The sequence below is a fragment of the Papio anubis genome, chromosome 14, assembly GCF_008728515.1.
Source record: "Papio anubis isolate 15944 chromosome 14, Panubis1.0, whole genome shotgun sequence".
NCBI lineage: Eukaryota > Metazoa > Chordata > Mammalia > Primates > Cercopithecidae > Papio > Papio anubis.
In genome coordinates this window covers 47,291,484-47,306,026 of record NC_044989.1, presented here as the reverse complement: position 1 = coordinate 47,306,026, position 14,543 = coordinate 47,291,484, and the positions used below count along the sequence as shown (strand labels likewise).

The following is a 14,543-nucleotide window of genomic DNA, read 5'->3' as shown; positions in this document are numbered from 1 at the left end:
GGATGTGCTGAGTGATCTAGGTCTCCCAGATACATGGTCTCTCACCCATGTTAAATCCAACACTGCTCAGGACCTTTTTAAAGAGACAGTTCTGTCACCCAAGCTGGAGTGTAGTGGTGTGATCACAGCTTACTGCAGCCTCAACTTCCTAGGCTCAACTGATCCTCTCACCCCAGCCTCCCAAGTAGTTGGGACTACAGGTGTGTGCCACCACACCTGGCTAATTTTTAAAATTTTTTGTACAGACGAGGTCTTGCTATGTTGCCAGGGTTGTTCTCAAACTCCTAGCTTCAAGTGATCTTCCTGCCTTGGCCTCCCAAAGCCACTGTGCCCAGCCTAGAAGGTATGATTTTTTAAAGGACTCTAACAGGCCTTACCCTCCCTGAAAGGGGGCGGGCCACAGTCAGCCCCGGTTTTCTTACCTTCCCAGAGACTAATCCCTAACACAGAAGGGACATTTTTTAGCAGCTCTTCTTAACCCTAAAACTATTTATTTTTCCTTGGGTCTAGAGGATTAGACTGACCCATGTCCTCTAATCTTATAAGGCTCATGATGATCTTCCACCTCTTAATGAATTCATTTAACCTGATCTCACTTTGAAGCTTTAAAAATCAGCAGCCTCAAAATCTTTGGTTTCCTGAAGTTAGCGCCTCCTTACTTCAAAGACTGTCCCTGATCTGGTGAAGGACCCCAGGGCTGCTCTGAGAGCAGCCTGGCCCCACCCTGCAGCTGGCCGCAGGGTCACACAGCATTCTTATCTGTTTCTGGGCTGACACAACTGGCCTTCAGGTCTCGGCTTCCCTCCCTGCAGCTATCTCCAGCTACCCTGAGAGGATCCCCAAACACAAATTCTTGATCTTGAAAGACTTAAATGTAAACCACACAGAGCCTTTTCATGGCCATTCAGGGGTGGAAGAACTTCCCAAAAGAAGACCCTTAGGTCTTCTTACCTTAGGAATAAAGGCAGGTTCCCAGCCAGGGCTGAGACACAAAGAAGCAAATGCCTTGGTCTCTCTGCCCTGTGTCAGACCTCCAGGGACCTAAAGATCTCCCACTGCAAAGGGGAGGTCAGCTCTGCTTCGTGGGCATGGGCCTTCTCCCAGGGGCAAAAAGGCTTTGTCTTGGGGCTGGGCCTCTCCTGCTACAGAGAACCATGTGCCCTGGGCCACAATTCCTGCCTCCAGCCCCTGCTGCAAGCAGGGAAAGCAACAAGTACCAGAAGGAAAGGGTTACCACCACTTTTGAAAACAAGGCCTGAAAATATCTATGTTCCTTCCTTTTTCCTTTCTTTCCTCTCTTCCCCAGACAAACAAAATGACCTGTGTCATCTACGCTAGAAGTCTGAATGCAGGCAGACCACTAACTGGAGAATGATGACCATTATCTTTCACCTATACATGTCACACAGAGCGAGGTCACAGAGGTTCTCACGGGCCAACCCACGAAGGGAAATGTGAATGTCAACTCAGCTTATCTAATGAGGAACTGACCTTTGGGGAAGGATCCGGTGCTGCCAGTGATGATGACCGGCTTAACACTTCCCTCTGCCACATGGCCTGCAAGGCTCCCCCATGGCTGGTGTCCTCCTCAGGGGCTGTGGCAGCCAAACGTGTTTAATGAACCCAGCAAAGTGATAAACTATGTTTGTGTTAATACCTTTGATTCCAGCCCCTCACTGGAGTGTTGCTATGCTAAGCATCCTTTTGATATACTACAAGTCCTTAATAAGAACAATCAAATAAACACGCTGGGTTTAAGTCAGAAATGTTAACAGAAGCCCCGGGACTCATCCCCCTGCTCAGTGGAATGGACCATGAGAAATATATCACATGCACCACCTGAAAAAAACATGAGGTACGCCAGGTAGATCCCAGGGGTGCCCTTGAGCTCCAACGTTAGCCTTAGCTAGAGTCAGCCAAGGTATGGCTCCAGCTAACGCCTGGTTATCAGCTCTAACAGTTTCCAAACAGTCTAGGTTTCCTGAGCAGAAGGCTGTGTGCTTCCATTTGTTTACAGGCACATGCTCTGGCTTGTTGGGAGGCCCATATTGTTCCTGTACTGGGGAGGGTCTCCCGAGCTCTGAAAGCTTCCCCCAGGACTTTCCAAGTCCCCTGAGACCGGTACTGGGTCAGCAGAAACTCCCAAGCGGACCTACCACCACCGACGGAGGTTTGGGGGGTGGGAGGAGGTGGCCTTGCCCACTGTGGAGAGGGGAAGGGGAAATTGTTTGTTCTTCCCTTGACCTATGTACGGCCTGGGCTTTCAAAACCAGCCTGGCAGACTGCCAGACCTGGGACGGGAGCTGTGACTGACAGGCTGGTTATTGGAAAGCTCCCATCATGAGCCGAGGAACTTTGTTTGGTTACTATGGTGACCTTCACTACAAGCGGCCTGACTAAAGCCCAAGGAATTTGTTACCTAAAACCATCGCCCCACGGAGCCCATGGCTTCAGAAAGGACGCTTATCAGTGGCCCGTTCCCCTTCACCCCATATTCCTGCCCCTCCCTGGTAGGGCCTCCCAGCTGCCTCTCATACCCAAAACGAGAAGAAAGGACTCGCACAGGCATCTCCAAGCGTGCACGGGACCTTTCGCATTCCGCGGCTTGGCCCGGAACCCAGGCCTGGATAGGGAGCTGCTGCCCCCTGAAGCCCCCTGCGGGCCTGGCCTCTTGGCCGGGGACAGCCCAGCCGGCACATGTGTCCAGGGCTTAGTCAGAAGCCCACAGGATTTCAGGAAGCTGCTTGGGGTGTCTGGTTCCCACCGCGCGAGGTTTATGCTGTCCCTGTGGGGCTGTCTCTGCCTCATCACGTTTTTTGCCTTTTTAAACCCAAGCTCCACTAACTAAAGGTCATCCCACAGCACAGAAATCAAGATCCTCTTTGCTTTGCTTTCTAACCTGAAGTCAGAAAGCTTTTCAAAAGTTCGACTCCACAAAAGCTGGGTTTTCTCCGGGAGCCTAGAGTCTGCCTATATGGGAGTGGTGACTTCTTGTGCAGTCAAGGAGCTCACTAACCTTTCCCCAGAGCTTCCTTCCCTGCCTCTGTCAGGGGCCAGCCTCGGCTGCCTGCGCCTCCTGGCCTATCTGGCCTTCCCCAGGCACTGCCACACTTGGGACCCAGGATACAGCCTGATGCTGTTGGTGGGCAGCCTCCTCTCCCCTCCATACTGCCACCTTTCAAACACGGCTGTCCATCGACTGTGTGCCCTCTCCTGAGTCTCACAATAAACCTCACAAGCCAAGGAAGACAGAGTAGGTGTCCGTCTTTTGGCAGATGAGCAAACAGAGGCAAGGGGAAGAGGAGTGAGTTGCTGCAGGTGGCACAGGCCAGTGACAGACATGACTCAAGGGCTGGGACCTCACTGTGGCTCTCACACAAGGACCAGCTCACATGGACAGGGGTCCATTCCCCCACCAGTTTCCTCCCCTGTGGCAGGCCTCCCTGAAAGTGGTGAAACAGGCAAAGCCCATGCCCAGCATGAGCCAGCTTCTGCCATTCCTGAAGCAGGTTCTGGGATCCCATGCACGGATGGCCTCTAACACTGACGGCTGAAAGGAGACGCCTCTAATAGGCTTCAGGCACTGGGACAGCCCTCTATAAGGTGCCTTTAAGTGTCCTGTGGATACAGACCTTGCTGGGGACGATGAGGTCAGGACAAAGGGAGTTTGGTTTTTGTTGTTTTGCCGCAGTGATATTTACCAGACCGGTTGTTTAATTAACTGCCTTGGCAACAGCTGGAACCACAAACGGCTTCTCCTCAAATGCAGAGAGCAGCTGAGGAAGCAGGGTGCAGTGTCAATCGAAGAGCAATGACATTTTTCAGTGATCCCTGACCTATAATGGACTCAGTGACATTTCCTGCTAATCCATGAGTTTCTATGCTCTGAGGTTTCATCTGTGGCGAATAGTATTGGCTTACTTACAAAGAGACGATGGTCATACCCTGTGGTCACTCACCATAGTTTGGCGGTAGGTAGATTTCTCGGCCCTACCCCAGCCGTATAGATAGTATTATGTCTCTATAAATGGTATATAGAGACACAATTTTTTTTTTTCCTTAAAACAACAGAGATTTATTTTCTTACAATTCTGGAGGCCAAAAGTCCCTGTAATTTTTTTTCCCCCAATTAGTTTTGCAGCCTTTTAGGGCCAGCTGGATCAAAACAGAGCTCCTCGGGATCCTGGAGGTGAGGAGCTCATGGTGGCTCAAGACGAAGAACCTATTGCTGCTTCCCCCCAGCCCCACAGCCCTGCACAAGCAGACTGAGGAAAGTGAGGCACTACTGGGGGCGGGGCCTGCAGATCCCCAAATGCTCCACAGCACACGTACTCTACTGTGAGTGACAGTAGAGTACAGGTTGCAGAAGAACCTTCAGAATCCCTCAGGGCATGGAATGCTTTCCTCTGACCTCAGAGCTGACTCCCTCCTGCAGCCCCTAGGCCCCACCCTCCACAGCTCCTGAAGCCCTTGCAGTTGCTCTGTGATGTCTGCATGGGTGAGTTGTTCCCAAGGCAGAGGTTCCTGCCTGCAAACACTGCTCTCCAGGAAGCTCCCTGCAAGCCTTGGGGAAGCACGAGAGACAGGGGTACAGTTACCCTGCACGTTGACAAACAGCAGTCTGCACCAGGGCTCCTCAACCTTTTTTGAGGTCGGGCTCCCTTTGAGAATCTGCTGAAAGCCATTTCCATGGACTCAGACTCGCATGCACAAAATGTCATAGTTCAGGTCCAGGGGTTCTTGGAGACCCAGATGTCCACCCTTGGGCCACCTGGGGGCAGTCACCAACCTCAAGGCAACCCCTGACCAAGGACACTGTCAGTGAGTGGCACACTTCCTGGGGAAGGAGTCAGCACCTGAGTGAGCATGGGAGGAAGGGAAGGGTGGAAAGTGCGTGTGTCGAGGCAGGGCAGCAGCGGGGGCACACATACTGCCCACAGGGCAATGGACAGCTTCCTAGCCCAGTCCAAGAGCCTGGGAAGATGAAGGCAGGAGGCACTCCTGGGGTGACGGTCAAGGAAGCTGATGGGGAGACAGGGGTGGGTCCCCCACACTGGGCAGACCCCATTTTCTGCCATACCTCACACAGCCTGGGCTGCAGCCAGATTTCCAAAAAAGGGAGTTAGCCTCCCCACAGCAGGCCAGGGGAGCTGCTTTAGCCTGGTAGAAAGCAATCAGTTCAGAAGTCAGCAAGAGATGCTGAGTGGTGAGATGCCAGGTGCTGGGATGGAGGGGCCCCCTCAGCTGGAACTGGGCAGGTGTGAATCACCTTCCTTGGCTCCATCAGAGCAGCGGTGCTCCCACCTGCATCACAGTCTCAGTTTCCAAGTAAGATTTCATTAGGAAATTCTGATGCCGAGCTGAGCCAGGCCTCTTGCTTCTCCTGTGCTCCACAGACCCAGGGTGGACAAAGAGCCCTTTCCTTTCCCCAGCCTAGGATTCTAAGTCTTTCTGCTTGGCCATTTCAGTTTCCGATGAAGCCTAACTGAAGTGGAAACACACACAGGCACGCAGGCCAGCGGCAGTGGGTCAGACCCTGCCAGAGAGGCGCGAGGATGGAGCTGGGATCAAAGTAAGGCACTGGCACTAGGAGTGGGGAACCTACATCTTTTGTGCACTTTCATTAAAAATAAAATGTTTGTACCTCATATTACTGTACTGTACTTGGGATTAATGAGACAAGGTAACTAATCCCTTGTCCACACACACTGTTTTCTCTGTGTTAGGATTTCCTAAGCTACTGGCCTTTGGGGGTGAAGTGACTGGACTTTTAGTAGTCTCTCTTTTTTTTTTTTTTTTTTTTTTTTGAGACCGAGTCTCGCTCTGTGGCCCAGGCTAGAGTGCAGTGGTGCGATCTTGGCTCACTGCAACCTCCGCCTCGCGGGTTCAAGTGATTCTCCTGCCTCAGCCTCCTGAGTAGCTGGGATTACAGGCACCTGCCATCACGCCCAGCTAATTTTTGTATTTTTATGAGAGATAGGGTTTCACCATGTTGGCCAGGTTGGTCTTGAACTCCTGACCTCAGGTGATCCACCTGCCTCGGCCTCCCAAAGTGCTGGGATTCAGGCATGAGCCACTGTGCCTGGCCTTTAGTAGTCTCTTGAACGCCGCTGGGGCAAGGCTCAGAATCAGGGCCAGCCACGAACACAAAAGACAGGCTGTGTCGAGTTGGCCATTCTGCTGACACCTGGCTGTGAGCAGCGGGGACCTGCCTAGGCCAGGATGGAGGGGGAATGGGCGGGGCAGGGGTCAGTGTGGACTAGGGGAAGCAGGGCAAGCAGGGCAAGGCTCAGGGGTCTTGGGGCTGCAGACCAGGCTGACCAGCAGGATGAACACCTGTCCTTGGCCTTGGTCACTGGGGCTCCCCTCTTCAGGGAGGCACATTATGGGGTTTATATTTAGGAAACACTGCCACTCCCAAAGCACCTTTCTTTAGCTTTGGGGAGGAGGAAGCCACCAACAGCAGTGCTCGGCATGCTGGCAAAGGCCACGAGCAGAACTATCTGCTGTCGTCTGAAGGAGGCCAAGGGTGCAGGAAAACCTGAACCCACCCCTGTGGTCAGCCCTGCCTCTGATGGGCTGGGGATGGACGGAGGTGAAAGCCCAGTGACGGGAACCTCCCTAGGCTGGGACCACTGAAGCTTCCCTTCATCACCCAGCAATTTTTTCCTAATCCTTTGTGAACCTATTTACACAGCATGAGTCACCTATCAGGGCAGCCAGGACTCTAGCTTCTTCCTTGCTGTCTGCAGGGGACAGCCTTGGGCTGGTTCTAAATCACCTTCCTTCAGGCCCTAAGGTGGAACAGTGGGAAGTGGGTTACTCAGAGGTCCCTTATCTGGGATCACAGGACTCTGAGAAACAAAGCCTGTTACACTCAGTGTCACCTGCCCTTAGGGGCAGAAGGCAGAAATCAAAAGATGACTCCCCCTTCCTCCCCCGACAGAGCAACACATCCTCCCGCCTCAGTTGGCCCAGCACGGCCTTGTTCCCAGTGTCCTGGCTGGGTGGCAGCAGGTCCTCTGCGTCCCACCACCACTTAGGCCGAGTGCAACTTAAACCTTGCTCCAAGAAGTGGGGCATCTGGCTGATGCAGTAAATGAGGGAGGTGGGGAGATATGAAGGAGCAGGATCACCTTGGAGGGCCGTAACCCCTGTCTCCAGCCGCCAGCCTAGCTGGTGTTAGAATCCCATCCTTGGCTGGCTGTGTTAGGGCTATGATTAACTTACACAAGTTAGTTTCATTCTGAGGCTCATGCAGAGCCCAGGGCAGGCAGAAGCAGCTCAAACATGTGCATTCAAGCAGTCTCCCTTGTAGCCCATGCAGACCCCACCTCATGGGGGCTGAGGAGCAGCACGTGCACCCTATTCCCCACCAGGCACCTCCTGGTGCAGAGCGCCAGAGCTATCTGCTGACCCCATCTGTCCTCACCCCCCTGTCTCTCTACCAGGGATTGTGCATGCAGCAGGTGCTTACCCCATGTGTGTTGGCTGGCACCATGGCAGGGCAGGTGTGCATGGGCACCTGCTGCAGAGGCCAGCCAGCTCCCCCACTGCCAGAGTGTTCTCAGGGCACTTACTTGAAGTTCTCAGGGTGCTCGGTGATGGCCATGTTGACAACATCCAGGGCATGCTGGTGGTGCTTCTGGGCGGAGAAGAGCAGTGCCAGCAGATGGAGGGCGTGGGCATCATCCTTGCATACCTTCAGGGCCTCCTGCAGCTGCTCCATGGCGCTGGAGATCTGTCGAAGGAACCCACCAGCTTAGTGCCCTTCCCCAGGCACATGCTGCCCTGGGACTCAGAAGCCAGGTGCCAGTCAACAAAGGCACCCACACTCAACTTAAGGGGGCCCCAGGCACTGGGGGCAGGGATGCTGCTGTGAGAAAACACCTGCCCCAGATGGCCTGGCGCGGAGGGGTCTGCTGTCACCCTCAGGAATAAAGAGGAGCAGGTTTGTGGTGTGGCACAAAGGACCAGGGCAGCCACCAGGAGGTACTTCCCAAATGGGAGGAGTGGGAGCCGCAGGGCAAGGCAGCCACGTGTGGAAACGTCACCCTGGAGTTCTACTGATGTGTCAGGAGACCCTGCTTTCCAGGAGGAGATGATGCAAACGGGGTGCTCCAGGTAGGGGGTGCAGCTTGACCACAGGAAGGGAAGTATGCAGAGGCAAGTGCCTAGAAGATGGGGAGACTGGCCTCTAACATGGGCACAGTGGGAATCTGGGACTAGAATCCAGATTCTAGTCTTGTGTTTTTTTTTCAATTCAACAAATATTTATTAAGCCTGGTTCTGGACAGGTGGGATGAGGCCAGATTATGCAGGGTCAGGAGAGCCATACTCGAAGGGTCTGGATTTGGATGTGGCCTCAGGAAAGCCTTTCCTTCATGTGGTGGGGAGACCAGGGGTCACCACAGGTCCCAACTTTCACTGGCTTGAGTTTGCTGCCTCCCTTCTCTGAGCACTGCATGAAAGAGGGCAGGCCCCAGCTGCTCCAGTAGCCCAGTCAGTGAGCCCAGGAGGGGCTGGTGCAGCATGGAAGGGCACCTTCTACTGCTCCCGCCAACCCCGCAGGCAGGACTCCAATGTTCTACTGGATCTGGCTGCAGAGGGCATGGATGATTTGCAGCTGTGGCCAGGGCCCCACCTGCAAGTGGTAACAGGGTTACGGGGTCAGTCGGTGCCCCAGTACATCCTATGGGGACTATTTCAGGGCTGAGACCACACACCTGCTTGGCTGCCTGCCACCTTGCCAGGATGGGTCTCTGCCCATAGCTGGACTTATGGGAGGATGTGGAAGGTTCAAGGAGCCCTTTCCTAAAGAGACCATTCTCAGCATAACACAACATCCCCAGGATGGGCCCTAAGAGTCCCGTGGATGCAGGAGACACCTGAGGCCCCTCTCCTTGCCTCCGATTCTACGTCCCCAGACCCATCTACATTCAGCTGTGGAGGTTACTACCCTCAGAGAAAAAGCTCCCCGCCCCATGGGCCCTGGCCTGTGCATCCCTGACAGGGTCTGGGGAATGTTTCCACAAGCATTAAGGAGAAAAAAGAATTCTGGCAGTTACCAACATAAACTCTCTTCTTCAAAAGAGGTTGGCCAGTCCTGGTGACTGCAGCAGCCCCTTACACAGTCCCATTTGACCTCTGAGGTGGCCCGCTGTCCCCCTTATGTCATCTCCTCGTTCTCTACAAAACACCCCATAGTCCCTGGCCCCTGCACCCTGCTGGGCACCCCTGCGCCATGCCCTGCCTGGGGCAGCCCCCACCTGCTGCCTATCATCTGAGCTGATTGATCCTGCTCATTTTGGCCAGTGGAGGGGTCCTGTATTTGTGAATACACAAGAGCTGGGTTCTAGAGTTGGCGCTGCCGCTCACTCGCCTTTGTCCCTGGTTCTCTCTGAATTCAGTTCCCTTATCTGCAAATTAGGCATATGCTTTTCCACAGAAGGGTACAAAGAGCTAAGGTACGTGCAAAAATGCTATCTTCTATCCCTTCCATTCTTTTCACACAGCAGAGCAAGTTAGCAGCAGAGCGAGTTAGCAGCAGAGCGAGTTAGCAGCAGAGCAGGCACTCTCAGATGGGGGTCCTGACTCCAGGCCAAGTGCTCTTGTGTGAGCTATGCAGGCTGCTAAGCCTGTGTTTGGTGAGTGACGGGCCTGGCCTCAAAGCTGTCCCAGGTCAAGGCCAGCCCTCCTTGTGCTGTGGGTCCAGGGGCATGGCAGGGCCCAGCTGGCCATCTCCTCCTCATCTCTGACTCCTAGTACTTTCGACCTGGCCTGACTCCCCAGAATGCAGGGAATCCTCTCCCCCACATACTGCTGTTTCACTGAGCAGCACCCTTAGCTTGAGGCTCTGCACCCTGTAGAAAGGCTGTGACCAGGTCTGGAGAGAGAGGTTTGGGAGAGAAACTTGCGGCAGGCTGGAAGGTGGAGGGCCGGGAACGCCTGGCCCTGGGATAGAGAATCTGCCAGCTACATACCCATGGCTGAGACCCTCTGCTCTGAACATGTTCATGCGGTGATGTGGAAAGAACCTGATGTGTGGCTGACAGATAAACACCCTCTCCTGCTCTGAGGCTCTGGGGTCAGGTTGGGGTGTGGCTCCTAGCTTTGCCACTTCCCAGCTGGTATCTTAGGGCAAGAAGACTCACCTCTCTAAGCTGCAGTTTCTCTGCTACAAAATGAGGATAATGGTTAAACCTATTTCAGTGTCCATGGAGATGAGACACTATAAAAAATGCCTTGCAAAGTACTGGCGGAACAAACACTTCTGAAGTGTGAGTTTCCCTCTTCAAGCCCCAAAGCCAGAAAACTAAGGAAGAGGAAAGACCCTTCCTTCCAGCCTGAAGGCACTTGTTCCTCCGTGCTCTCAGGCCTGGGAGCTGCGTTAGCTCCTGTGACTCTCTCCATGTCAGGGCTCCATCCCTGCAGGAACCTCATGAGTCTCTTTTTAAGAGTCCTGCTTCTTGCCAAACCTCAAACCCAGCCTTCCGCCCTTCTCGTGGTGCCTTGGGTCCCCAGTCTGCCTGGCTTTTGTGTTGGTCTCCAGCCTGGCCTCTGTGCAGGCTGTGGGCACCAATGCCAGGCCCAGAGTTCTCCCCTGGGCACCTTACTTTGTGGATAGGTCAAGGAGCATATGAGGAGGACGCTAAGATCACTGGGGCCACTGGCTCGGCTTGTTGGTGGCCCTAAGGCTGCTCCTGTGCTGGTGACTCTGCCAGAGCAGACCCGACTATCCTGGGCTACGTATCCAAATCCATAGCCATCACTGTGCCGGCCAGCCAGACGTGCTCTGGGCAGGATGGGCCGGCTGGGGGCCTCAGAGACCCAGGCAGGCTAGGACTGTCCATTCAGGGAGTTCTTGAGTTCTCAACTCCCTGAGGCTGCCAAAATGAGGTCTCCAAGGAAACTGGGCGCTAGGCTCCACTGGCCTGGCCCGCCATCTCTCTAAGAGGATGGATGCTATTCATTAGAGAGGGGTCAGTAATTGAACAGGTCAAAAAATGCATCACCAGAGGTTTATCATTCCCTTGGTTAGCAAGAAAAGCACTGGTTCTTTTACAGAGAACTAAAAATAAAGTGGTGTCAGGTGTCTTTCTGTTGGCGTTCCTAGGAGTGGAGGGATGCTCCCGGAGGGGCACAGAGGTACCCCGTGCCTGTCCAGGACCTGGGGTCAGGAGTGAGGAGTGGGGACAGGGTGGGGGCGCAGCCTAGAGGTGGAGGAGGATGGAGGGAGTCACAGGGGGAGGAGTGGTACAAGAGGAAGGGAGCGAAGCTGCCAACGACAGCGGAAACAACAGCCGGAATGGCATCAGGGCTGTTGGGGAGAAAATGATTGAGACAGAAGGACCTGGAGAGGGAGACAGAATGCCTCAGAAACAGAGTGACAATTCAGGTCAGGACAGACACAGGTGCCGGAATAAGGGTCTAGGCATAGGGTGACAGGGAGGGGGTCCCAGTACTGAGAGTAACTGTGATGAGAGGAGGAGTCAGGCTGACGCAAGGCAGAGCCTGGCTTGCCCCAGAGGCAGGAGGAACGCAGCTCACCAAGCTGACCATAAGACTAAGCCCCAGCCGGTGAGCACGCTCCCAGGGCCCCATCTCCAAAAGGGTCAGGGGAGCGGGGTACCTAGACCCCGTGGGCTGTGGATCAGAGGCCTGGGTTCTATGCTGGCTTGGCCTCAGTGGTGTCCTCAGGTGAAAAATGGGACTGCTGTGGCCTGCCTCCTCAGAAGGTAGGGCTTCCCCAGGCTGGTATGGGGGACACAGCAGCACCCCCAGCAGGCAGGGCTGCCCTCCACCTGACAGCAAGTACATGGGCTTCTGTGGGCTTCCCTCCACCAGCCTGGAGCTCAGCCCATTTCCTGGGTGACGCAGGCGAGAAGACCGCACTGTGGGAGCCAAAGGCTTGTCTGCAAGCCCTGGGCACTCAGGTGGGGGGCATCAGTAGGCATCAGGGTCAAGTCACCTGAGAGGTCCTGTTTTAGAGGCTGTGTGTGTGTGCCCAGAGTACCAGCCTGCAGGCTGAGATGCCACGGGAAATAAAGGAGGCTCTGAAGGACCTGAGGTGGGGAGTCCTGGACACACCAACATTCTCTCAGCACCCTTGGGGAAAAGGCGGGTCTGCCTGCAGAGTCATAGTGGGGGTGGTCCTGGAGCCAGCAGTGAACAGACAGGAGGCCCCTATGGGGCCCCAGAGGTCAAGGCCTGATGGTGGTGTCCACACAGTGAAGGAGTAGCTTGGAGGTCACAGAGAAAGCCCATCCTGCAATAGCTCCATGAACCCACCACTTTATCCCCAAGACACTTGGGGAAAAGGCAGTGGAAGGCGAGGATACAAACAAATGAGTGACAGGTGGTCACTCATCGGCATCTCAGGCCACTGAAATGTCGTAGGGGGAGTGAAGGCGGAGAACACGCCCTTCCTGTGTATCTGCCACGGCTTTACCCACATTACCTGACCTCATCCTCACTGGGACCCTCTGATGAGGGCTCAAAGGGCTTACATGACAGATAAGGAAACAAGCTCAGGGAGGTGAAGTCACTTGCAGAGGGTCACACAGATGGTAAGCTGGGTTTCCAGGAGAAGATCAGCATCCCCGGGGACCCGGGGGTTAGGAACAGGGACAACCTACCTGTCGGACGAGGGCCAGCTGCAGCGAGACATAGAGGATGACCTGGGGGTCACCGGGTGCCAGCTGCTGAGCCCTGTATGGGGAGAGGGAGTGACAAGTCAGGCACCAGGGCAGAGAAGCTGGCCCCGCTGCTCTGAGCATCTGCCAGGAAATCCCTGTAAGGGCTCGGGGTGGTGGGAGGGGTGGGTGGGTTTAGTGGGAGGGGTGGCTGGGGAGGAGCTAGAAGGAGGCGAATGCCATTTTGAGCCCCTGTTACATATAGGATACTGTGCAAGGTGCTTTTCCTGCTTTATCTCCTGTAATTACTACAACAGCAATGGGTTACTATTCCCATTTTAGACCCCTGAGCCCTGGGAGAGCAGGAACTGAGCCTGGTGGCTGCTGGAGCTCCCCCCCAGAGCTGAGGGCAGGGCTTGGCTGCCCGCCCAACCCCAAACGAATATCCCTGCTTGCTGTGTGCAGTTTCCTCATCTGTAAAATGGAGATAGAAATGTTTGTTCTGCCCAGATCAGAGCGTCCAATGAGGTAAAGCTTGTGAATGTGCCACCAAAGGCAAGAGGGGTCTCTGCTGCAGGTGGGAGCCTACTCACCTCTCCAGTGTCTGCAGTGCCTTCCGGTGCAATTCATCTTGCTTGGACTTCAGGGTGGCTGCAGGGGACAGGACAGAGACTGAGCCATCAGGGGTCACTGAAGGGTGCCGGCCCAGCCCTGCACCATCCTCAAAGCACACAGCTCTGCAGATAAAGGCCCCACCAGGGCCCCATCTGGCAAACCTCAAACTCTGGCAGCCTGGGCCAATGTCCTGGCCTCTAGCACATTCCTTGGCATGCCAGTTGCTTCTACTGCATTGCATTCTCCACCACCTGAACCACCTTAACCCTTTCAAAGGCCGATGCCTACAAGCGTTCCACGACATGGGCATCCCACTCAGGAGGCCCAAATCTTGAGAGAGAGGCTACCACCTCTGCCTGGCCACATACCTTTCTAGGATTCCTGGCCCACTAGGAAGTTTGAACCCAAACCAGGCACCTTTCTGGTAAACTGCATCCTATTTTAAATGCAGCAGGGCAGGTGTTCTTAGCCTTGGCTGCACACTTAACTCACTACCCAGGAAGCTTTAACATGACTGTATCCAGGCCCCTCCCAAACCTGATCAGAATCCCACTGGCGAGGACCAAGCATTGACAGTTGTCAGAGCTCCCCAGATTCGAAAGCTTAGACAACAACCACTATTTGTAGAGTTAAAGGCACAAGGAGGGTTCTTGCTCAAAGTAGACTTTGACAAAGGGGCTGATGACTTCCTCACTTGACCAGCATGTGCAGACCCAGGTGTTCCTTATGTAGGGCTCATTTATACCTGATGTCACCATAACTGCCGCTCCCAGCAACTGGCGTTTGGGGGAGGTGGGCATGGGCTGATTACGTCACCGTGACTGCCGCTCCCAGCGACTGGCGTTTGGGGGAGGTGGGCATGGGCTGATTACTATTCCAGGTTTGGTCTGGGTGGTGGCCCGTCACTCCCCATCCCTCAAGCAAGCTACCAGGAGATGAAAGTAGGTGGCTGCCTGATAGACGGGGTGAGACACATGGCTGAGCTGGCAGGGTTGTCGAGAGAAGGCCAGGTGTGGGGCAGGAAGGAGCAGAATCCATTAGCCGAGCACAAGTAGTTATTAAGCACCTGCTGTGTACCCAGCCCTATGCCATGTATTGAGGAGGATTTAAAAGGCTCCAGAAGGTCATAGCAGTGCTGAGGGTAAGGGCAGGCTTATGAGAACCAGAATGGAGACACTGTGCGGCGGAAGGCTGATGGCGCATTACAGACGGGAAGCAGGAGTTCCACAGAGAAGATCAGTATGGGCTTTGCTGGAGCTGGGGCTGGGCCTTGAGGGGTGGGAGGAACTGGGT

General features: G+C 54.6%; 1 protein-coding gene across 7 annotated transcripts in view; it reads right to left on the bottom strand.

Moving 5' to 3' along the window:
• TTC7A (tetratricopeptide repeat domain 7A) overlaps window positions 1-14,543 on the bottom strand; it is a 134,787-nt gene that overhangs the window by 38,730 nt on the left and 81,514 nt on the right. For all 7 annotated transcript variants that reach the window (XM_003908604.5, XM_021924805.2, XM_009184150.4 and 4 more), the window contains 3 exons: window positions 13,229-13,286; window positions 12,639-12,711; window positions 7,581-7,741 (listed from right to left, as the gene is read on the bottom strand). In XM_003908604.5, the coding sequence (XP_003908653.1) occupies window positions 7,581-7,741; window positions 12,639-12,711; window positions 13,229-13,286 (292 nt within the window). The remainder of the gene's footprint in view (window positions 1-7,580; window positions 7,742-12,638; window positions 12,712-13,228; window positions 13,287-14,543) is intronic.